Source organism: Euprymna scolopes, chromosome 39 (genome assembly GCF_053919585.1).
Source record: "Euprymna scolopes isolate OS-2025 chromosome 39, ASM5391958v1, whole genome shotgun sequence".
Classification (NCBI taxonomy): Eukaryota; Metazoa; Mollusca; class Cephalopoda; order Sepiida; family Sepiolidae; genus Euprymna; species Euprymna scolopes.
The window spans coordinates 33309745-33336983 of record NC_136520.1 but is presented as its reverse complement, the minus strand read 5'-3'; the positions used below and the strand labels follow the sequence as shown (position 1 = coordinate 33336983).

The 27239-nt window shown below is 32.6% G+C and overlaps 1 protein-coding gene across 6 annotated transcripts in view; it reads left to right on the top strand.

Annotated features, from left to right (window-relative positions):
- Positions 1–27239, top strand: part of LOC145263728 (nostrin-like) — a 605851-nt gene that overhangs the window by 502084 nt on the left and 76528 nt on the right. For all 6 annotated transcript variants that reach the window (XM_080120704.1, XM_080120706.1, XM_080120701.1 and 3 more), the window contains one exon: positions 17369–17454. In XM_080120704.1, the coding sequence (XP_079976830.1) occupies positions 17369–17454 (86 nt within the window). The remainder of the gene's footprint in view (positions 1–17368; positions 17455–27239) is intronic.

Here is a 27239-nt window from a genome sequence, read left to right as displayed (position 1 = left end):
GGGGTCAAAATTCAAAAGATTTTACCTTTACGGTCTCTAACAAACTATTCAGTCAATGTTGGGTCTAAACACTTGAAATTTTACATATGCAGCAAGCTTTTTAATCAGTTTGTGGGCGAAAATTTGGCTGCCAAGAGGTCAAAGTTGAAAGAGTTGACCTTTGCGGACTCTACCAAACTCCTCCGCCAATTTGGGGTCTAAACACTTGAAATTTTAGATGTAGGTTACCTGGACATGAGTCAGACTTTTTAATATATGTATGCACATGGCATTATGAACAGTACATAGGGTACGAGCAAAGCCGGGCTGAACTGCTAGTAAATATATATAACCTATGTATATTGATTTTTTATTTTAGTGCAATGCTCTATGTATCATGATTAAATTTCTAGTTTTCCTGTCAGTATTCTGCAACTCCTCTTTTTTTCGCCCTGATAACTCGAGCAGCATTTTTCAGAATTGGAAAGACCTTCATATTGATTGATGCAAACTAGGTTAGTCATATTAGAAGTGTGACTTCAGTACAATATCAGAATTTTTTAATTTAATGAAATACAAGAAAAGACATCCGATATTTTGATACAAAAGAAAAAAATCCTTTTAAAATGTTCAACTTATGGTTCTTCCAATAAAAAAAAAAAATGAGTTATTCCCATTGCTGACTTTTTTTTTTTTTTAAACTAAAACTCCTTAAGCGATAATTATTAATTTTTTTTTTTTTTTTTTTGGTTTATTTGCTGGCATATCAACCCTTTTCGGATTAATTAATGCCGAATCCAATAATTTTGGAAGAAGCTTTTATGCTTCAAGTTTTTTTATATCTTTAAATATTTATTCATGGAGTTTAGTTTTGTTTTATTTTATGGCATATCAACCCTTTTGGGATTTTATAATTTTGGACAAAGGTTTTTATACTTGAAGTTCTTCAAATATTTATTCATGGTGTTTAGTTTGGTTGTTTTGTAAAAGAAAATTGTTGTTTTTAGCTTTGCAGAGCATGGCTTAGCTTCGTAAAGGGGAAAAAAGTGGATTTCCTATTATTAATAGCATCCATGTTTTATGACCTTAAGGCTAGGGAAAGAGTATCTTCAGACAGTGTAATCTGGTAGCACGAAATATGAATTTTGTAACACAGCTGATGTAAAAGGTGTGGTGCAAAAGGGTTAAACAAAGGCAGCAGTAGATGACTCTGGTTATTGTGAAATTGTAACAATATTAAACATCAATTAATAAGTATTTCTACCTTTCACGTTCTTTGATGTATTTTAAAGTTTTTTTTTGGAGGAAGGCATAATATGGGCAAGCCTCTCATTTGACAATTCAAATATTTCAGATTTGCATTAAATTTAATCCATAATCATTAAACACCAACTAAGCAAGTTTCTCTGAATTTTAAGACCCCTTAAGCTTAAGCCTTATATACATTTTCTAGGATCAAACTAAAGTGATAGATTTTTACCAAAATTGGAATAAGAATTCTAGACATGAGGTTTAATACGATTGTATGTTGATTTTAATTTACATAAAGGGATATAAATGTGTTGCAAAAACATTCCGTTTGGGGTATTATTTTTACCTATCATGGGACAGGTGTTCCTCTAGTTTCTATTATGAATGAAATACAGAGATTGCTAGAGTTGTATGAAGGATTAAAACACAATAAAAGAAGAAAACTTGATTTGAATAAATTCAAACTACATAAAAGATAAATAAAGCAAGTAAACTTGTTTGTATCAAATGTGTTGCAATCTATATATCTATAAAAGTGAGAATGTGTGTGTGTGTATATGTGAGGACACTTCTCAACCTATATACTCAACCAATTTTTGACCTCCAGACTTGAAATTTCGTATATAGGGGATTCAGACATGTGTAAAACTTTTTAATCGGGTTTCATCCGGGGAAAAAGAGCTGATAATTGAAAAATCATTACGTGGCAGTCATCACATTTTTATCTGTTTGCTAACTGTTTCACGACTACGCATGCACGAATCGTTCATATTATTTTAAGAATAAGTAGGTTGAAATCGTTTTTTTGAAGATCATGTCAAACTGGTCTAATGTTTCTCATACTTGACTCATTGTCTTTGGGCTTTGGTTTAAGTATTTTTTTTTTACTTACAAGAATTGGACTGTTTAAAAAAAAAATAATAATAGTCGCATGAACATGTCTCAGTTTCTTTTTTTGTTCATTTTTTTTAAACAATTTAACATTGCGTTTAATACCAGGCAACACCAGGTACATCTGCTAGTTTGTAATGTAAAATTCCCCTGTGAGAATTAGTTTGATGTTTTGTTATGTGTTTTACACACCAAATAATAAGAACCACATTGAGATAATAATTTTTTGCTACTACAAACATGGCAAATTTCTACTTGGGTTCGTGTCTAACTGGGGACTGTGAGGAGTTGAGCCACAAAATGTCTGTTCACATTACATTTAAACTTCTGCAGGTTTCTACAATTAGGGAAACAAGAAACAGAGAGAATTCCAAAATCTATTAGTCCGAGGTAAGAAATTATTAGAATTAAAGGCTTTCCAGCATCTAGCGACCTTGATAGGCAAGGGGTGGGATTTTGCTGGTTGTCAGGTTAGTTGGGAATATGTATGTCGAGGGAGCACAAGTGCTATGTCTTGACGAGTTGTAAGCCATGTTTAGTTTCAGAAGCGTTTCCGATAGGTAGTTTTTCTATACAAGTCCTGGAGATGACAAATTCTCAGTGGAGAGCTATTCTGTACAGGTTCCGGACTTTATAATTTTGCAGCCAAAAAACAAAAGATTATTCTCGTGTTGACACGAAAAAAAATATGTGCAAAGTTGCTAAAAACGTTTTAATTTTTATAGAGGAATTCTGGTTTCTGATTGGTTGATAGCAGAACATGAATTAATTTGATTCGTCAGTTCCTCGCAGCGTTTTTAAATAGAATCTCCCAAAACTGAGGGACCATACGCTATTATGAGTAAAAAATATTGCAACATTATGAGTTCATCAGAACACATTCCATTAAAGTACTTGTAAAACAGGCATAGGAATGCAACATTGTGGCGATGAGATAGGGGTTGGAAATGTTTTGATAGTGCATGATCTATTAGATTAGAGATTCTTTTTTGAACACTAGCTAAGAGGGAGAGACTAATGGTAGATTCACCAGTCCATATTTGGCAACAATACTCTATGCATGGGTGAATTGTGGCTTTGTAAAGATATCGGATATTCTCTTGTGTAAGTAATTTTCAAGTATGCTAGAAGGAGCTCACCTACTTTGCAACAGCCTTGGCAATGTCCTCAGCGTATTTGTTCCAATTCATGTTGCTTGTGAATATTAAGTTTGAAGGATAAGCTCCTAGGTAAGGTGGAAGAGTTGAGTAACTTTCTTGGGGGACTAGTGTAGTATCTGTCCTGTTGTCATATAACTATCTTCCCAGGCATTAGTTTCTCCTTTTTTTTTTTTTTAAGGATGTTTGGTATGATAGTATATTCAGAATAATTTTGAAAAAATGTAAAACGTTTAAAACATAGAATGAAATGCATGAAAGAAAAAATATTATTAAAAGATTACGAGGGAACTTTATGTTGCTATTTTTTATGGGATTTAAAGCAAGGTGATCACTATTATAGGCCAGGCGATCATGCGACTAGAATCTTTTACTGGGAGCGGTGTGAATTGATATAGCAATCAATGTGAATTGATAATTGATATAGCAATTAAAAACAGATGGAAAATTCCCCTGTAAGATTAGTTTGGTGTTTTTATGTGTTTTACATACCAAATAATAGCAACCACTATGAGCTAATTGATAAGTGTGATAATTATTCACAAATTCCTATAAATTTCTCACTCTCGTATTAATCTATTGTTAACATTGGTTTCTCTGATATTTTTCTAGTCAGAATTCTTTCTGGAAAGACATCAGGTACTTACTGGAGGAACTACATGAAGGTTGCCAACATCCTAAGTGAAAGTGATTTTTGTGTAACAAACTGGATTTGAACTTGGATCACCCAGGTTGTCAGTCTGTGTTGTTAACTACTAGACTACCATCACCTTCCAATTTCTATAAATGAAGAGACAGATGACTTTGTATAAACAAATACAAATAGGATGTCTTTAATAAACAATACTGCCAGTGAATTTTGAACCTTTTCGGCATACTTGATCTTTGAAATTTTTATTCAGATTAAAGACTGAAATTTATTCAAATTAAAGCCGTGCCTATAACAGGCCAGACGATCATACAATGGAGTCATTTGCTAGAAGAGATGTGGATTTTCTTAGATGATTGCTATAGCAGTTAAAATGAGAGGGAAAATTACCAAGTGATGTTAGTTTGATGATTTTTTATCTGCTTTGCATAACAAAAATAATAAAAACCACAATGAACTATAGCAGTCACCACAACAAACTATTTTCTTTTGTGGATAAATGCTCCCTTGCTGACTGATGCGGCCACACACTGACCAGTCAGTTACTAGGGTGCATTAGTCCTATATGCCCCTTAAGGAATTACTTACCCCTGTCAGGAACTAGTCAGCAGCAAGCAAAGGAGCTCAGACCACCAAAGAAGACAGACCTCTCTCCTCTCACTCTCTGTCTACTGAATCCCCCCAGGCTGCAACACTTCACTGAAGACCTTCACTGGACAACCTGGGGACACTGAAAGTTTTTGCTTCCTGACTCATTCAAGAACTTTCTATTCCTTTTCTTTCTTTCACCTTGGACCAGTTCTTCTTTTGAAATAAACCTTTTTGTTGTTTTGTTCTGAAAAGAGATGTTGATTAATTTCTCCGTGCTTTTGTGTTGCAAATTAATCTTTTATTAGGGGTTTTATGCATTCACGCATAAAAACATACCTAAAGAACTAATTAATGAATTTGACAAAGTTTTATGGATGAAGATCACTGAGAATTCTTTATATCCAGGACTTGTATAGAATAACTACCCATCGGAAACTCTTCTGAAAATAAACATGGCTTACAACTCAAGACATAGCACTTGTGCCCTCTCGAGCAAGCAGCAAAATCACCAAAACTTGAATAAACAAAGGCATAAAAATATGGTTATAATATGTTCAAAGGAAACTTTCAAGAAATTGTGACATGAAACCTTCATGCAATGTATAATACTAGAAATTTGGGCTTAGAAATTAAAACAGTATGAACGACTGTTTTCGGTTTAAAAAATTAATGGCAAAAAATAGTTCTCCGGTAATTTTCAAATTTAATTTTGACTTTTTATAGCAAATTCATAAACTTATAATCGAAATGTACTTTATGATAAAATACAGGATCTTAGCTGAAATAAATTTGATGGATTAGAATCGCTTTTCAGAATGACATTTTCTTTGAAGCAGCAAAAAGAATTTCTGCTAACTGGAAATTTTGCCTACAGTTAAAAAAAAATACAAAATAAAATGCTAGATCTTTCTTGCCGCCTTAATATATCTATGGCCTTGGTCTCAACATGTTTTTTCTTTCTGATTTTACTTCCTTTCAAATCTTATTTTTCTTTTTTCTTTTTTTTCTTCTCCCCCCCCCCCACTTTTCTCTGTTCACCTTGTTCTCAATGTCCTCCATTTCACTCTACTAATATCTTCCTCCTCTTCTCCATATCCCACCTCTCACTCTCCTACTATCTGCTTCCCTCTTCCTCCTTTATATCTTTTGATATCTTCCTGTGAATTCACTCCCTCCCCAACCCCCTTCCACTCTCTCTTGCCATTGTTGGTAATCATCCATCTCTTATGATTGCCAAGAATGTCTTACCAATTTAAGGATACAATAGCACTGACACAAAATAAATGCCAACTGAACTAAAATGGAGTCTGTAAGAAAAAGAAGGGCGATTCAGAAAAACTCAATCGGTGGTTCTTAGCTCCCTCCTTCCTGGGGCCCCATTTATCTGAATCCTGGTTCTGATATTGAATATTTCAACAAATCACCACTAATAAAATGTTTTTCATCTTCACAAAATGTTAGTAGTGATTAATTTTTACTAAAACTAGTAGAACTTGTGTCTCGGTGTTGCCCAGGATAAAACTGAAAAAAAATCATCTGCTGCTCTAAAATATATCTCACTCCTGGCGCAATCCTCTACCTGTATAAGAGCCAAATACGTTCTAAGATGGAGTACTGTTGCCACAGTTGGGAGGAGCTGCTAAGAGCCCCCTTTCTTGCCTTGACAGGGTTCAAAATCGACTTCGAAATCTAGCAGGCAAGCCTCTTTTCTCCTCCCTTTTTCTCATCTATGCTCTGTCATTATTTTCATGGACGGTGCTCGGCTGAGCTTCTATGGTCTTTCCCTTCTATTGAACATTCACAACAAACACTCGTCTTTTTTTTGTTTTTGTTTATTTTTAAATCCTTTGAGATGAAGTTCTATAATTTGTGCATTCATTTTTTTTTGCGGACTGTTATCCTCATCTTTATAGTTGTTGTTGTTGTTTCACCATGTTTCAACCAACTCATTCTCTGGCCTTCTTCAGGTGATTAACCATGAAAGGATAGGAATGCAAAGTCTTGTAACTGTATCCCCAGTAATTACTGCCTTCCATAGTTGTTGTTGTCTCACCACGTTTTAACCAACTAATCCTCCGGCCTGTTTGGGTAGGATTGAAACCGCTATCTTCAGACAATGCTCACCTGGAACTGTAGAGAGCCAACGCCTCTATCCACTGCGACTTTGCAGCAAACACTCGTTTATTTACAACAACTGTCAACAATTTCTTTTATTCTCTATCAGTGTCTAAAACTAAAGGAAAATTCCATGAGCAATTTCTTTCCTAGAACTGCCTGTCTATTGAACACCATACCACAGGGCTGCTTCCCTGCTGACTATAACATGGTCGTTTTCAAGTTGTTATTGAGCTGCCCCAATAAATAATCAAACACATCCCAAGTTCCACAATAACCAATAATGACGGTGTTGTTTCACCGACTATTAATTTTTATCTTTGAGTGGTGATTCTTCCCTCGTGGAAAAAAAAAAAAAAAAAAAGAATCACAACCCCCATAACTGAATGGGAGGGAAAGAACTAGAAGGAATCTTTTCTTTTTTTTTCTTTTTTAAACATTCATCCACTATATAGAAAATATGTATAAATAGAAATAGGTTGTATTAAAATAAAAGCAATAATTGAATAAGCAAACAATAAAACTCATAGGTAATTAATGAGATGTCCTTTTGCGAAGCAATATGTAAATTAGTTAACCTTTAGATGTTGCTTGTATCAATGTGGTCTGTATATTAGAAAGCTGGTCTTCTATTGTGAATATGGAGTTAGCGTTTTAATGTCACTGTTAATGCAATAAGCAATCATCTGCTAAACTCAACAGATACGGTTTCTTTTACAGCATCCAACAAAACAGAAAAGGTGAAAAAGAAACTAAAAAACAAACAAACAAATAAGCAACAAATAAATGGCACCAAAGGCAAGATAAGTTAGTCTTCTACCCATATTGATAATTTTTTTGTTTTAAATTATTTTAAAAAATGCTTTTTTAGTTCAATAAAAAAAGTATGTTTAAGTTTGTTAGAACGAAAAATAATGGCTGCTTTGAGGCTGCCACATGTAGTTTCAATCACTTCAAAAATACTACTAATAAAAATATACATTTTCGCATGATTAGTGATAGTTATTAGCTGTGTTTCTGTTTAATTTTCTATTGTAAAGGGTTTTTATGAGGAATAATATGAACACAACATCTCATATGAAAATTTAAATACTTCAGATTCATATTAAATTTGATCCAGAGTCATTTTTGAAGACCCAAGTTTAAGCTTTGAATTTTTTCAAATCAATATAATGGAATCTGATCAAAATTAAAATAAGGATTCTAGACATAAAGTTTAGTGTCAGTGTATGCTGATTTAAATCTCTGTAAATGGGCATAAAAGTGGCGCAAAACTGTTCTGCCTTTTTCTAGTTTACCATAAAAGTTTTTTTTTGTTTTTTGTTTGTTTTTAAATAGCTAAAAGTTAGAAAAAACTTTTTTTTCTTCGTTATTCTTAGAGTAGATTTTATCACAAATTTGTGGAAATCAAATCCTGCGATTGGATAACAATGATCAGCACTAACATTAATTCTATCTAAATTATATTAAATCTGTTTTTTTTTGTTTTTGTTTTTTTTACGTGGGAGTTGCCACTTATCACGGCCTGAAAGCAACCCGGGGATAAGGGTTAATGAGTGTACGGTAGTTGAGGCAACAATGTATTAATAGTTAGTGATGGAAATGAGGTAGAAATCGATTTTTTTGGGGTGGGGGGGTGTTTAACAAGAACTTCTTTACATTGGACTTAAAGATGACCATATTGTAGTCAGCTGGGAAGTAGGCTGCGGAACAGTTTCACGGGCAAGTAGTTCTAGGAATGATGCTTTGTTAATGGAATTTGCATTCGGATTTAGGCACAGATAGTGAGTGGAGGAAACTGTTGAAGGTCGTTGTAGTTAGGTGAGTGTATTTTGTGAAAGTTTAGTAAGTGGGGACCATGGATTGGAGCTCAGACGAGTACTTACCATGAAAATAATGATAGAGTAGAGAAAGGTTCGCAACGTCTCTTCTGTGGGAAATAAGTCGCAGGAGAGAAAAAAGGGTCTCACCTAGTAGGTTTTGAAGCCAGTTTTGAGCTTTGTCAAAGCAGGATAGGGTGCTCCAAACAAACATTAAACTGCTAATAATAAAGAAAGAAAGAACAGATGAAAGTGCTGGTGTTGAGGGATGTAGAACAGTTGAGGTAGCAAGGTCGGTTGGCGAGGAAATGTTAAGGAAAGCATGGCAAGAAGTGGTAAGTATAGATTTGAGAGAAAGATGGGTAAAGACCTGGCCAGTGATAGATTAAATTGGAAGTTGATTCCTAAATGTTGTCCAACACATGCCAACATGTAAAATGGACATTAAACTGAATATGATAATGAAAGAATGGATGAAATGGCTTAGGTTATTTAATGTAGAACAGTTGCGGTATCAGGGTCAGTTAGCAGGAAAAGGCCATTGAAATCATGCTAATAAGTGATAAGGATAGATTTGAGAGAAAAAAGAATAAAACTTTGGTTAGAAGTAGGTTAGTTTGGCAGTCAGTTGTCTTTATTATATTAATGTTAGTTTTATGGTTATTTAAAGAGGGTGTACATTTTATTAGGGCATCTTGTGTATGTGCGTGTGTGTGGGTATATATATATATATATATATATATATATATATATATATGTATATATATATATATATATATATATATATATATATATATATATATAAAGGGTGACCCAAAAAATGGGGCCCAACTCTAATTAGACCCCGTTTCTTAGTGTTTTGTCCGAATGAAACGAAACTTTAGTCATAACTAGTTTATTATATTCAAAACATCACATCAAAACACTAGGGTCTTTGGCCTTTTTTTCTCCATTGACTGTAAAATGCTCAGAAAAACAATTGAATGTCCTCTGTTTTTTTGGGAGGGGGTCACCCTGTAAAATATATATATATATATATATATATATATATATATATATATATATATATGTTTCTAGTGATAATTATATTCGGTATCAGTTATCTCCCCCTGGGAGCTAGAAAGTGTTCTCTCTCTTGGAACTGAATAATCATTTCATATTTTGGGATGTGTAAAAATACATACATAAATATATATGCACATATATTCATTGTTTATTTATTTACTTATATATATATATATATATATATATATATATATATATATATATATATATATATATTAACTTGCACAGTATATTCTTGGTTAGCATGTAAAAATATACATTGTACTGAACATGACAGTGAAAGAATGGATGAAATTGCTTAGGTTAGAAGATGTAGAACAGTTGTGGTAGCAGGGCTAGTTGGCAAGAGAAGGCTCAGAAATTCATGGGAGGAAACGATATGGGAGGACTTAAGAGAAAAGGAGATAAATAAAGAGCTGGCCAGAAGTAGGTTAACTTTGAAGGCAATTTTGAAAAGCTTTTCGGACACACACCAACATGTGAAACAAACGTTAAAGCAAATGATGATGCTGATTATGATGATGATCATCATTTCATCAATTCTATTATGTTGCTTCATTTGTGTCAAATCAATCTTCGTTAATTAATTATGCTCACTGAATTTTCTTTTTCTATCTTTGAATCCCTTCAATCTATTCGAAATATTCTTCTATTCATTGGATTTGGCAATCTTCTACCAATCTGTTTGTTCGACATAATTCATTTGTTACATTAATCATTTTATTTCCGTCATTTTATGGCGTCCTGTGTGATAAATATTGCTTTCAATAAAATCAACCAAGAAAAATGTTCACTTTTCTATTCAACATTTTTTGTTGTACATTTTTAGAGAAATTCCTTTTCTTGTATATTTCTGTATGTTGGATGCTTTTATCCAAAATATCCACGTGATGTCAAATCAGAAAATGAAAAAAATAAAAAAAATTGTTTATTATTTATTATTATGACAGGGTACTTTTTTTCTTCTTTATATTCTCATTGAATGATTTATTTGTTAAATATTACTCTATACAATTCTATATCTATACAAAAGTGCAAAGTCAGAATGTTCTGTATAAAATAGGAAGAAATTAAATTGCTTTAAGAATTGATAACTTTTTTAAGACAATCTTAAATATGCAAACAAAAAGGAAGTTAAATTTAATTTCTTAAACAAGTTTCTTTAGAAGTGTGTTTCTCCATTAGGATTCCTCAAATTCCTTAGAAACCACAAAAGCTTCATAGTTCTGTGAGAAAAAGTGAGATACGCCAATGCAGTTTTTACCTTTTTTAATTTTATATATATATTTCAGTGGAAATATACTTTATTGTCTTATAATATATACCAATCCTTATTTAAGAAGCTCAATGTAATTACAGAGCAATATAATGAATGATTGACAAAAGACTATATTCCAAAGTTCATGGTGTTGACTATCTTAAAATTTATTCCTTCAATTCAGTTGACATTTACAATTCTTTACAGTATCTGTTTCGTAGCACAAAATTAATCACTTAATTATTATATCAATAAGTTAATTTATTTTGCTCTTAACTCATCAGAAGAAATAGCATCAATCAATCCATCAAAAGGAGATAAAGTGCGTTTTGACATGATTAAAAAACCGAAAATTGGAAGAAAAACTGTAAATACCTTTTAATATGTTTACATTACGCCATTTTGAATCGAAATGGTGCAATATCAATAAATATATATATATATATATATATATATATATAAAACTCAAATGACCTTGTAACAGGTGTTGTAACCCAACATTCGGTTTATGATTTCCGGATGCACACGTGTACATAAACAAATAATCAACACAACAATAAAACATTGTTTTACTGTGGGCATTTTCAGCGTCCCAATTGTTTCTTTGTTTGTTTTTTTTTTTTCGTTTAAATTATCCAAATAAACAATTGTTAATACTTTCTGCATTTTTTTTTTACATCGTTCATTTCTGTATTACGTTTAAGTTATTTTAACGCAATTTTCTTACAAATAAATATACTTTAACCCATTGACAACCATACGAGCATTTTACAACAGCGATTTGCCCACCGCCTTCATTTTTTTTTAAATTTATTCTCTATTTTTTAATACACCTTTCTTAAAAGAACGTTCATACATTTCCTTCTACACTACCAACATAAATAGCCTCAAAAATGTTTTTTTTTAATTTGCGTTACAAATAAATAATCAACACAATAAAACGTATTGTTTTACTGTGTATGTTTTCAGCATCCCAATTGTTTTCGTTTTCGCGTTTAAATTAAGATATATTAAAATTTGAATTTAACTTTAAGTATTATGGTATCTATTCAGTGCACATTTACCTATAAGTATGGAAAACCCACTTATAATTCAATAGCTGTAAGTTTTTTTTCAAAAATAAACAATAAACAGAACGACTCCTAGAAATCTATCTATATTCTTTTTTCATTTTAATATACTTTCATAGAAATGTTTCTGTTATGTCACAAAAAACTATTTTCTTTACGTTACAAGTGTCATGCTCATACATTAATTCCATAGCTAATATAACATACTGACCCAACAGGTAGTCTAGTATATATATATATAAGAACAAGTAGTTAATAAAACATGTTAAAAAAACACTTTGAAAAAGAATTAAAAACATATTTAATTTTAAAAAGAAAGCACAAAATAAGTGGATAGTCCTTAATCCGCGGAGTTTCGTAGAAATACTTCTCATCAGAGGGTAGGATTTAACAAAATGTGGGATCAGATTTTGCTTGCAAAAGTATTTAATGAAACTACAAGTAAGTCACAGATCTTAATTGGTAACAAATAGTGAAGGAGAGGGAATATGGTGAAGAAAAAGGTGATTTCACATGAATAGATAGTCTGGTGAAGGGTAAAATATCCAATAACGGTAAAATCCAAATATGTGTGTGTATATATATATATATATATATATATATATATATATATATTCATTCTAGTGATAATTATATTTGGTATCAGTTATCTCTCTTTGGGAGCTAGGAAATGTTCTCTCCTTTAGAACTAAATAATCACCTCATATTTTGGGATGTGTAAAAATATATAAATATATATGTATGCATATATATATTCGTTGTTTAATTATTTACTTGTGTATAAAATAGATAATTATATATATATATATAACTTGCACAATATGTTCTTGGTTATTGTATGTTAATAATGATGGATCACGTTTGATTTACATATAAGAAAGTGCAAAGTCAGAATGTTCTGTATAAAATAAGAGGAAAATTAAATTGATAAAGAAATTGGCAAATTTCTAAAAACAATCTGAGATCTGCAGACAAAAAGGAAGTTAAATTGAATTTCTTAAACAAGTTTCTCCAGAACCGTGTTTCTTAATCAAGGTTTCTCAGATTCCTAAGATGCCACAAAAGCTTTATAAGAGTTCTGCAAGAAAAGGTGAGATAAGCTAATGCAGTTTTTACCCTTTTTTTTTTTTATTGCATATATACAGGGTGTCCCAATAAAATGTATACACTCTTTGAATTATCTTAACTTGCTACATGAATATGCTAATCCACGTTTCCAAGAAATGTTTAGGAATAAAGAATGGTACTTTCAGCAGGATGGAGCACCTTTCCACTATTATCATGATGTCAGAGCCTATCTGGATGGTAGGATGAAGAAGAATTATGTTATACTGTTTACGCTCACCGGATTTGACCTCCATGGAGGTAGGGTATTTTAAACATAAGGTTTACACCACAAAAACCAGTTACAATGAATAAGATGAAAGCAACCATTGAAAGAGGATGCGGCAACATACCAATTGAACTGATTAGGAACGTTTTGGATTCAATTAGTGAGTGTGGTCAGCTGTTCATGAACCATAATGGCCAATACTTTGAATACTTTTGATAATTAGTTGGTTTCTAAATTTGTTTTCAGTATTTTGATGTATGAAATTTTTCTTTGTTATAATAAATGTTGGTTTTATGGTCATTTAAAGAGTGCATACATTTTATTGGGACACCCCATATATATATATATTTAGTGGTAATTATATTCAGTATCAGTTATCTCCCCCTGGGAGCTAGGAAGTGATCTCTCTTTTAGAACTGAATAGTCACCCCATATTTTTAGATGTGTAAAAATACATATATAAATATGTATGCATATGTATTGATTGTTTATTTATTTACTTATATATAAAATAGGTAATATATAAGTATAAATAAATAGAAAAAGGTTGCCTTTTTTTTTTTCTTTCTTCGCCTTTGGGCCAGGATTAAAGTGTCATCGAGACGCTGAGAGGCTGGCCTTTCTGAGCCACTATATGCAAGAAGATCAACTGTTGCACCCCGCGGTTACTACCACCTTTCCCGACCTTGTTCTTGACCCCTCTGTTGAGAGCTGTCACAAGCCGTGGAGAGAATCTGCCTTCCTAAAAGAGTGCCAAGCCATGCTAAAACGACTATCAAGGTCCAGCGATCTTGTGACTGCTACCTGTAGGGAACTTCACAGGGATCTAGTGATGGGGGCTGCCAACGACCTGCTATGCACGTGTTTAGATTGGCAACAGAATGAGATCTGCTCCGCATGGACTTGGGTGTCAGGTTTAAGTCATTTCACAATTCGGAGTTCTCTCTGACCTGGCGATTGGCCCGAAATGCACTTCCACTCAACAACATACAATGTAGTTCTGAGTTTTTGGAGTTGCCTGCTTATCCCCGTTGTGGAACAATGGCTGTAGAAATGACTGATCACGCTTTTTTTGATTGCCGCAAACTCTGCAGGTACTGGTCATATGTCAGCGAGGTGATGGCTCACATCGATACCAAGCATCCTTGCCCGATTACCATATCCGATGTCGTTGACAAAATGAGGCCGCCGTGGGACAGGGAAAGACAAATGGTCTACATTACGATCCTGGCCGTGGAGAGAATGGTGATTTAGACATCGAGTCTGCAAGGTGGCGGGGGGGGGGGTATCAGGATCTGATTGCTTTCTTTAAACACCAACTACGGGTGAAGATCAGATGTGATAGAAAGAGGCTGCATCACGCAGCATTCGACAGAAGATGGATACATGTAGCAAGTCTGCGTATACGAAAAGGCGCCAAATTTGAATAGTGGTCCCCACCTAGGTGTGGAACATGCAGTTCCGTCAAATGTAATCAATTTTTAGCCTCTTAGCTAGCCGAGTGAATGCTCCATCCCTCCTCAACTAGGAAGCCTCCAAGATCCCCACCCCCTCCTATCTGCAATTTTTCTTTTTCACCCCTCACTCTAAATTTCACCCATCTTGGAGAAAAAGAAGTCAATCACTAACACCTTCTCCTTCACCCAAGAATTTTTTTTCCTCTATTTTGTCCGATCTAGAGGGGACCCCCACTTAGAGACTGTTCCACAGGAGCTCAGGTTCCTTTACAAACCAGAGTAGAACTGGTGGTCTATCAACTAGAAGGGGTTGGGAGGGTCCTACTAACCACTTTTGTATTTTTTTTTTCCCCTGCCCTCGACACAAATGAACTATTGTACCATTATTATCTTTTTTGTTTTTACATGTAAATAAAAAATGTTTTAAACAATTGGGCTCTACGTAGGACGTCCCCCAGTATGAAAGGGTGAATGTGGTATTATGGTGAAAGAAGATACTAGCAAAGAGAAACATTTGTTTAGTTCTGGAGTGACAAGATGACTAACGACCCCCCTTTGAGTTGGCCTTGTGCCTAAGGTTTTTGTTCAGTTTCAACTTGCATTGTAATTTTAATTTGAATAAAAGATTTAATATATCAAAGTGTAGTATCTGTTCTTATGCTGCACTACACTTTTTTGGTCTCGGTTAATGGAGGAAAAATCCATCATGACTGATACATTTTTTATTTTTGTTACTATCCAGAGTGCCCCTTTTTGGGGAGCTGGTTTCCTCCCACATTAAAAACCGAGCTTGTGTCTAACTCTGTCCTCATGGGGAAGCAAGTAAATAATATATATATATATATATAAGCTCTTATGAGCTTCGACTTTGTTTGGCTGTGGAAATAATTATATAATCTCTCACATTCTGAAAATTCTATTACTAATTGCTTGCTAGGTTAGTTTGTCGGATGGCATCACCCTAGCGAGTATAAAATTCCTACTTGTGAGACATTGGCTCGGGTTATAGCTTGGTTGGATGACCACATCCTTTGTTCAAGATGGAGTAGGTCCTTTCCATAGTCGGATTTTGCCGCAGTTTGCTTGATCTGTGTAAGTGAATAGACTTTTTTATATGTGTGGCGGATTTGCTCAGGTGGCAGAGTGCTCGCCTTGCATGCAAGAGGCTCGCTTCGAATCCTGGGTTCAAATATGTCTGACTGATGAGCCCAAATTAGGGTGAAACTCGTCTTGGACTTCTGGTTTGTTGGCTGTCATGTATTTCACTTGTGCAATATATTCTTGGTTATTCTATGTTGATAATGATGGTTCACGTTTGAAGCCTAAAACGATGTAGTTTTTTTATAATTTTTTTTATTTTTTTTTTTTGTTATAATTTTAAACTCCCTTCATTCTTTATCAGAAAAGGATCTGAAAAAAAAAAAAAAGGAAGAAACTGAAACTAGGTTATTCATATGAGATATATTATCGAACTAGGAATTTGACGGTCATATCTTTTAGGGAGAAGGACGAGTAAGTGGGGGTGAAGTTCGCTGTATGTTGTTTAAATAAGTTTAGAAGCTGTTAATTTTTTTTTATTAAAAAAAATATATATCTCTATGGTTATTGTAATTGTAATACAGGTATCATATCTAAACTGCTATGTTACTTAAAAAATAAAAACAGCTTACAATATATGTAGTGATTTCTTTATGGTGCCAGTGTGAAAATTTTACAAAAAAAAAAGGATTAATTTTTCCTTAAACCAATTATTCAAAAATATATAAACTAACAGGCCGCTCGGTGTTGCCCGGTCATACAATAACATAAATATTATATTTTAATTAATACAGATTTCTTATTCATATAAACAGAAATACCGTAGATATTAAACATAACATTAACTTCCTTAAAAAACAAAACAAAAAGGAACTGACACATAAGCATGCGAGTATTATGTGTTTTTTAAACAATTCACGTCTTGTAAGTAAAAAATTAAAAAAATACTCAAGATGAGATCGAAACCAAAACCCAAAGACAGTGAGTCAAGTGCAATAACCATTAGACCAGCTTGACACGTTCTTTAAAATGTATTTTTAAACCTACTTATTCTTAATGTGAGTAATCTGTCACATGAACGATTCATGCAGGCGCATTTGTGGAGCAATTGACAAAGAGATAAAAATCCAATGATTCCCCCCAACGTACCAATTTTTCAATTTTGACCCTTTTTTCCAAATGAAAACCAATTAAAAAGTTTTCAATATCTGAATACCCTATATACTAAATTTCAAGTTTGTAGATCAAAAATACTTCAGTATATAGGTTGAGAAGTTTCCTCACACACACTCATTCTTACTTTTATAGATATATAGATGATATTTACTACATGAACTGCAATGAAAAAACGAGAGACATGGTATATTATCATTGTGTTTTTGCACGTATGGGATTCTTTGAGGCATGTAATTTTATTTTAAGATTTATACAATGGTAAAACGATTGAAAGATAATCACGGTGACGCACTGGTTCTCGTTGGATCACCAAAGTTAAGCAACAGTGAGCTGGATCTTGTACTTATGAATGGTTCAACATTTTTTTTCTCCATCTCTCCTGAACACTCTCCCAGTCTTGTGATGATAAACAACTTGAGAAAAGTTGATCTAAACAATAACAGCTTTTCTTTACAAAATGTTTTCTGTTCATTATTAAAATGTACCCTAAAACATTTTCTTTATTTTGTTAATTTTAGGGGGTGAATGGGTTTGAAGAATTACGAAAGATTGTAAAACAAGGTGCTGAATTCGCCAAGGATGTTGCAAGTATCATGCAAGAGAGGTGAGTCGATGTTGCCTTTAAAAATTTCTATTGTTTTATGTATTATTAGTCAGGGTGCCCGGCATTGCCCAATCGTTAGATACGCTTAAATATGATATTTTAATTTATGCAAATTTCGTATATATTATTATAGGGTCAATCATTTATTGATTATTACGTATTGTACCTAATATATCGTAGTAATTTCAAAAGTAAAAAAAAATATTACTTGGGTGCCATTAGCTAGAATCGAAACCAAAACTTATAGCACTGCAGCCCAAGTTGTTACCATGTGAGTTATCGTCAGTTGGATAAGAAATAGCTAAAAATGAACTAACATTAACATATAAATGCTATATGTGCATGTGTGCAAGAGAACTTAAAGTCAACTTATGCCTGCCAAGTTCCAATTTCTTTCCATTTTGATACCTTAGCAGCTGTTTTTACCGGCTAAAAACCAATCAAAAATCATCCACAAAAATGCAATCATTTGATTTGCCTTGTGCCGTTAAGCAACCTGTCGTCTTGGTGAAAATGCAGTTTCAAAAAAATTGAGACAGACGGATATAGTGAGTTTTATAAATAATTATATTTAGATTAATCGGGACTACTGTTCTCATCTCGGATGTTCTGCTTATAACGTTTTTGCCAATGTAACCTCTGACCTTCTTTACATGTATCCTATCAAACTTGGAAATCATTCTGTTGAACTTTGAAATCTACATGGAATTTCGAATAAACCCGTTTATTTAATCCATGATCTTGTTCCATCGGTCATGTCTGAGTAGAAGTCCTAAGTAATTTGCAATTGTACACAGGGGATTATATCTTCAGTCTCCAAAAGAGTGTAACGTAAAACTGAATTTTTACCAAGTACTTTATCCACTAAACCATGGACCCTCATTGCGGGCCACACTCAAAATACACTTTTAAAATATATTTTTTATTACATAATAAAATCATCCTAAAAAAGAAAAGTTTTCAAAGTAAAGACTAAAAAAAAAAATATTTGGGTTATAACATTTTATTAAAAAGAAAACCATGCCAGAAAAAGGAGCATTTCAGAGTAAAGACTAATTGTTTTTATGTTGAATTTTAAAATTAGACTGAAATTATGTAAGTATTAATCAAGAGACTTTTCCTTGTTGTACACTAGCAAGACTTGGTAAGACTTCTGCTGAACAGAAACCGGAAGTCAAAAAGAAATCGGTTTATTTAACATAACTCCTTCCTCTTATCTTAATTTAACTAAGAAAGAGAAAGGGCTTACTGGTTGCTTTTGAATAACCACAGTTTGACATCTAGAACACTGACTAAACAGGAAAAAAGACAACTTGTGAATGATACCTTTGTATGGAACACATTATGTGTCACAAAACTGGTTGGATAATGTCATCACATCTGCATCAACCAACTTGTAGAGGATGCTGGAGGATCTACCAAACAACAATGTTTGACAGAGATGGTTAAAGGGAATAAGTCGCAAAAATCAAAATTTTATGCAGCAGTATTTAAACTTCTAAACTAATTAACCAATTAAGGAATTTTGAAGCACAGCTGTTTGGCATAATGTGGGCTATGTTTAGTTTAGTTTCATTTTAGAGTAAAAAAGGACTGGAAACCTTTTGTAACAAATTTGATATCTCTAATTCATAGATAGTCTATTATATAAAGGGAGATAAAAATATCTATTGACTGATATTTTTTATCATGCATTCATTAGCCCATACGCCTTTTTAACCATATATGTACTGACCTGTACACCTCTTCAACCATACATAATGAATAATTTTATTTTAGAAAAAAAAAAATTAAAACTAATGTTTGAATTCATATTTTCTTATTGATTTTCTGTCAATGTGAAATATGCAGGAAAAAGTTTTTTGGGCGGCATTTTAATTTTGCGTTCAGTATTCACACCATTAGTCAAGAGTTTTTCCCCTTGAAATTATTGCACATTATGAAAATTTGTTTTTGGTCAAACTTTGATTTACAGAACATTTTTTTTCCTTCACTCCCACAGAGCCCTTTTCAGTAATTTATTTGTTTGTGCAGAAATAAATCTATACATTATCAGAAATTATCATATTGTTGCATTATAATAACTTATTTTAAGTGAGTTTCCAAACCGAAATCTGTTTTCTTTTGCAAGAGTTTTTTTTTTTTTTTTTTTTTTTTGCCAGGGGTGAATGCATATATATGATAATTTCTGTTAATATTGATATGTAGATTTATTTTCGCACAAACAACTCAATTACTGAAAGGGGAGTGGTGGGCTGAAGGACAAATCAATTCTGGCTTGAGGTAATTCCTAGTCTAGTTGCACTGAAGAGCTGTGATATAGCAAAACAGACTGTGGATGACTATATATATACTAGCATGGGTGCCCGGCGTTGCCCGGGTGTTTGGAGGTGCATGTTGAGCAAACAAAAAAAAAGAAAAAAAACTGTCAATTTTTTAACTTTAACCCCTATTATGACCCCTTAACATTTATTGTTATTAAGTTAGATTCATATCCAAGGAACCTATATCTAAAATTTCAAGTGTTTAGACCCAAATTGTCAGAAGAGTTTGGTAGTGTTCTCAAAGGCCAAATGATTGAACTTTGACCCCTTAACAGCCAAATTTCTGGGCGAAAACCGATCACATAGATTTTCCCAAATTTCAGTACCCTGTATATCAAATTTTGAGTCTGTAGACTAAAAATTGACAGTTATTGTGTAGGGAAATGTACACAAACAGACAGACACAGAAGCACGTTCACTTTTATAGATATATAGATAGATTAAACAAAAATATATACGTATACATAAATACATATGGAACAAATTTTGTGTTTACTATAAACTGCAAATATTATATACTGCAAATATTATACAAGTATAAATCATGTAGAATATCTGCATGAATATAATTACACATAATAGTTAACTAAAGATGATTATCCCATAAGAAAACCGAAGCAATTAATAGGGAATTAATTAAAATGAATGTTTAGAAGAATATGCAAATTAGCTAAATCTTTTGTAGATGAATGCAATTGCACGATCCATATATAAGAAAATTGTATTTTCTTTTAAATAAATAGAAAATATGAATATTAATACACCCAAAAGAAAAACGAATTTAAAGAAATATAGATATACTAGCATGGGTGCCCGGCATTGCTCGGGTGTTTGGAGGTGTATGTTGAGCAAAAAATAAAATAAAACGGTCAATTTTTAACTTTAACCCCTATTATGACACCTTAAAATTTATTGTTTTGGGCTCAAGTCGAGTTATTAAGTTAGACCCATGTCCAAGGAACCTATATCTAAAATTTCAAGTGTTTGGACCCAAAATTGTCAGAGGAGTTTGGTAGAGTTCTCAAGTTGATTGAACTTTGACCCCTTAACAACCAAATTTCTGGGTGAAAACCGATCACCTAGATTTTCCCAAATCTCAGTACCGTGTATATCAAATTTTGAGTCTGTAGAGACTTAAAATTGACCGAGTTATTGCATAGGGAAATGTACACACACACACACACACACTTTCACTTATATATATATATATATATGTTACTTAACTCCAATTTTATACATCTAATATACTAGCATTTCAGTCCGGCGTTGCCCAGGTGTTTGGATGTGTATGTTGAGCAAAAAAAAAAAAAAAAAGTGGTAGTAGGAAGGCAGGCTCGAACTCATACCGCAAAGGAGGAAAAGAACAGTGTAAAACCTAACGTTTATGCTGTTACAACCACCGCCAAACCGGAAGCGACATTTTTTTCAAATTAAGGCTAGACAAGCTAAAGGAGAGGATAACTTTAAAAAATATCGGCGAAAAAACTGACCCCCCCCCCTGTAGAAAAGTGCCTAGTTGAAGGGGAAGATATTAATGTTTTTAGCCAATTTTTCGATATTTATCATATAAAAGGTCGAACTTTAAAATAATACTGATCTTGGTAAAATCCGTCGCCTCTATTGAAAGTTTAAGGCAGACATGCAAACAGGCATTCATACATACATTTATATATTGGTAACTAAAAATATTCGACCCAAACTGATGAAAAAGCTTGCCCTATCTCTGAATACCCTTTATGTAAAATTTCAAATATTTAGACCAGAAATTGTCTGAGTAATTTGGAAGTGACCGCAGAGGTCAATTTTTTTTAACTTTCACCCCTATTATGACCCCTTACAATTTATTGTTTTGGGCTCAAGTCAAGTTATTAAATTAGATCCATGTCCAAGGAACCTATATCTAAAATTTCAAGTGCGTAGACCCAAAATTGTCAGAAGAGTTTGGTAGAGTTCTCAAAGGTCAAATCGTTGAACTTTGACCCCTTAATCACCAAATTTCTGGCCAAAAACCGATTACATCGATTTTCCTAAATCTCAGTACCCTGTATATCAAATTTCAAGTCTGTAGACTAAAAATTGACAGAGTTATTGCATAGGAAAATATACACAGACACACACACACACGTTCACTTTTATAGATATATAAATATACTAGCAGTTCTGCCCAGCTTTGCTCGGGCCCTATGTACTGTTCATAAAGTTATGTGCATATGTATATATTAAAAAGTGTGAATATGTAAAGTAATGCCTTTCTGTATAATATTCTTCATTAACTACCATAGAGAAAAGACAAACAGACATTTTCACTTATATATATATATATATATATATATATATACATACATACATTGGATGCAATATATAATGATGATTTTAAAAAAAAAAGAGTATAACAAAAAAACTCATGTGCCACCAACGAGAATCGAAAACAAAACGTTTAGCTCATGATTTATTTTGCCTCTGCCGTCAATGACTGGACTATGAAAACATATTTACTGCAAGGCTAAAAATTAAAACATGAACCAATAGCTACTATGTTATACATTCGTAATGCTGGCGTTCGACCTTCACCTGGCAAATTTCATTTTTTATTTTTACACTTTTGCACTGATTTTTCCAGGCTAAAACCCAAATATAAAGTTTTGCATGGATTCAAATACCTTATATATGAAGTTTCATGTCTTGTAGTCCAAAAACTCTAGGAGGAGTTTGGGAGGCACAATTTGTTAAACAAACATATATACGTATACATAGATATATATGGAAACAATTTTGTGTTTACTATAAACATTTTACGCAAATATTATGCAAGTATAAATCATGTAGAATATCTGCATGAATATAATTACACATAATAGTTTACAAAAGATGATTATTACATTAGAAAACCGAAGCAACTAATAGGGAATTAATTAAAATGAATGTTAAAAAGAATATGCAAATTAGCTAGATCTTTTGCAGATGGATGCAATTGTACAACCCATATATAAGAAAATTGTATTTTCTTTTTCAATAAGTAGGAAAGGGGGTTTTAATATGAATATCAATACACACAAAAGAAAAATGAATTTATAGATATATATACAGGGTGACCCAGAAAAAAATAAAAGCTAAATGGAGACCATCTAGAACATGCTGTAGAACGGAGAAAAAAAGGCCAAAGACCCTAGTGTTTTGATGTGATGTTTTGAATATAATAAACTAGTTATGACCAAAGTTTCATTTCATTCAGACAAAACACTAAGAAACGGGGCCTAATTAAAGTTGGGGCCCGTTTTTGTGGGGTCACACTGTATTCTTCAGAATAAAATTATCTAACAATCAACTGGTATGGAAACCTGTGATTATAAGTCTTACAAAATATTATTGGCAGTAATATTCTATAAGTACTATCCCATCTAAATAAAAATTGCTCGATATACAAGATAGAGCAAATAAATCAAATTTTAGTCATTCAATAAATTTAAAAATTTATGACATGAAATGGTTAAATTTCAAATCAAAAGAATTTTATTATTCTATGTAAGACTAAGAATACATTTGAAATATAACTCCTTATCCTATAGGATTTCGATGTCTACCACCTCTTCAGCGAAGAAAATATTAGCAAATAATTATAATGGTTTACACCTTATTTGCTAATGTCAGTGAGACATGGAAAATCACAATTAAAAGTTTTTTTGAGTATTTAAATATCATAGAGTAAGAGAAGTTAATGAAAAGGATATAAAACTATTTCACATCATAAATTTTTAAATTTATTAAATGACTAAAATATATATATATATATATATATATATATATATGTGAAAAGTTGAGTTTTTTTTTTACGTTTTTTTATTTTAAAATTGTAAAAATGAACTTAATATACTCAGTCATGAACATGCAAGCAACTTCATGAAGATCAACTAATTTGTATATTCCTTTGAAAAATGAGCATTCATTAATTACTTACTCATTTTTATAGCTTCTTATTAGATTATTGACTTCATTTAACTATTACATTGAATTTTATTTATCCATAGTTTCTACATTGTGCATAATTGCATAGAATTTAAGATGAAAACATCATAGCACACAGACCTGTTATATATATATATATATATATATATATATATATATATATATATAAATCATAAAACTCAAATGACCTTGTAATGAGTGTTGTAACCCAACATCCGGTTTACGACTTCCGGTTGCGTACATAAACAAATAATCAATGCAACAATAAAATGTATTGTTTTACTATGTACGTTTTCAGCGTCCCAATTGTTTTTTTTTTATCGCATTTAAATTATCCAAATAAACAATTATTACTTTCTGCATTTTTTTTACATCATTCATTTCCATATTGCGTTTAAGTTATTTTAACGCAATTTTCTTACAAATAAATCTACTTTAACCAGTTGACAACCATAAGAGCATTTTACAATGGCAGTTTACCCACCGCCTTCATTTTTTTTTTAATTTATTCTCCATTTTTTAATACACCTTTGTTAAAAACATTCATACATTTTCTTCTACACTACCAACATAAATAAATAACTCCGAAAATGTTTAATTTGCGTTACAAATAAATAATCAACGCAACAATAAAACGTATTGTTTTACTGTGTACATTTTCAGCATCCCAATTGTTTGTTTTTTTGCATTTAAATTAAGATATATCAAAATTTGAATTTAACTTGAAGTATTATAATATCTGTTCAGTGCACATTTACATATAAGTATGGCAAACCACTTATAATTCAATGGCTGTAAGTTTTTTTTTTTTTTCAAAAATAAACAATTATAAACAGAACGACTCATAGAAATCTATCTATATTCTTTTTTCATTTTAATATACTTTCATAGAAATGTTTCTGTTATGTCACAAAAAACTATTTTCTTTACGTAACAAGTATCATGCTCATATATTAATTCCATAGCTAATATAACATACTGACCCAACGGGTCATGAGTAGTCTAGTATATATATAAAACTGACCTTGTCTCTGTGTGTGTGTGTGTGTGTGTGTGTGTGTGTGTGTGTGTGTGTGTGTGTGTGTGTGTGTGTGTGTGTGTGTGAAACCTCTCTACCAAACTCCTCTCTTAAAAATTAGTCTACATGCATGAAACTTGAGATATAGGATATTTGGACTTTGGGAACACAGGAACACTTTTGATTTTATTCTGTAGAAATAGCTGTTAAGGGGTCAAAATTGAAAATAAAAAAATAAAAACAGTCGGGCAGGAGTAAATCAACTAACTTCTGAGCATGCATACACATACATTATTTAGCTTGAAGTCACTTGATTTTTAGCCTTATTTTATCCATCTGGTGATGACTAAAGTGGTAACGATAAAAGCTGAAGTGCTAAATAAAGACTAAGGTTGGAGCACTGAAAGTTTTGGTTTCAATTCCAGCTGATGGCGCAAAGTCATTTTTTTTTTTTTAAACTTCTGAAACCATTACTAATATTTATTGGGTACAATATAATAATCAATAGAGAATTGGCTCTATAATAATAAATATGAAATCTTCATGAATTAAAATATCATATTTAAGCATATTTTATGACCGGATATACTTATATATACGTATATAAATGTATTGTAATGTATGTAAGTTTAAATGTATTGAACTAAAAAGCCAGTATTTTTTCAAAAGTGCTGAATAATAAGTAGTAAGCTATGAAAATATATGGCAATTAAGCTACACAAAAACTTCTGCTTTCCATCCCCATAAGGAATCTTCAAGTTAAAATGCATTTTAGGTATTTCGCCTGACAATTCCTAATGGAGATGAAACATGGAAAATTCTGTGTAGCTTAATTGCCATATATTTTTATAAGTCACTATTTAGTTCTACACGTGTATTGAACAATGTTAAACTAAATGCTGAAAATCGATACATAAAATATTATATCTTCTTATAACACTAGCAGGGGTCCCTGGCATTACCCGAGCTTATAAAAAAAGAAAATGATGTTGCGTTTGACTACATTTGCTAAATGATTTTTGTTTTAATTAATTAACCGCCGATATAAAAAACAAAAACAAAAAAACTCTAATTATTTGTTTTGAATGAAGTAAATAATACAAAGCACAAAAGTAAAAAAAAATATTAAAAAAAAAAAATCTTTTACCCCTGTTTAAATGCAAAAGCTTAAACGTTTTCAAAAATATGTTAAAAATAAAAAAACGAAACATTCATTGTAAGGGGAGCGTAAACGCAAAGACTAATAGTTATTAGACAACCGTCTAACCCATTCACCTACAGCAAAATTCATACCATTAAAACTTCTATGTCTCCATCTTTTTCTATCTGTCTCTATATCTTTACCTCTTCTCTCCCCCTTTTCCAATTCCATTTCTCCAACCCCCTCCTCTCTCCATTTCTTTCTAGCTAAACACACATAAGACATACACACAGACAGACAACTGCCCTTTATATAATAAACTAGCGAGGGGTGGGGTACCCGGTGTTGTCCGGGTGTTTGGAGGTGTGTGTGTTAAAAAAAAACAAGTCGTAGATATTATCATTTAGACGTGATAGAAAAAGTTTTAAGAATGAGCGACCCCCCCCCTCGCCTCGGAAAAAGCCTTTTGTAGGCATACACAAAAAGTGAACATACATACATACACACACACACACACACATTTTGCCTTTTATATATATAGACTAGCGGGGGTGCCTAGCGTTGCCTGGGCGTTTGTTTGGGGAGGGGGTAAAAAAGTGGTAGTAGGCAGGCAGGCAGGCAGGCTCGAACCCGTGAGGTGAAGGCGGGGAAAGAAGAAAGTGAAAGAAAAGCTGAGATCTTACCGCTATGCTAAGACGCGAGAAGTGAAAAACGTTCAAATTTATCAATGTCAATCTAAAAGTTGACTTGAAGTGAATAAGTTGAGAATCACGCAAGTGCAGAAATGAATGTTGGCTGCAGGCCAGGATCTGCCATATTTTGCTTCCCTATGATGTTGAGGAAAGCCACCCCCCCCCAAAAAAAGGGGGTAGCTCTACAAATAAATAGCAATTGTTTAATATGAAGGGTTTCCTCAACATTGATCAAAGCTAATTACGTTTCTGGAGGTCCTGGCCAGAAAGCCAGGTGGCCTACTTCGCTCCCATAATTTTCACTTTTATACAAAAAAGACAAACAAACACACAGAATGGAGGGAATTTTTTAAAAGTTAATCAAAATAAACGTAGAGACGATGTCCGTTCGCAAATCGTAGATATTATAATCTAGGGAGTATAAGGAAAGTTCTAAAAAATAGTAACATGGCTGAGAGCCCCCCACCCCAAGCCTTTCCACATTTTTCTATCACCGCATGTGGATTGGGCTTTTTCATATAATAAAAGCGAAACGAAGCTTAAGACATCGTTCCCGGTGCGATTGCCAGGAACGTCCAAAAGCAATCAGCTTTGATCAATGCGGAGTTTCTCCTTATATCAGACATATGTGGAATATTTAGCTTTTC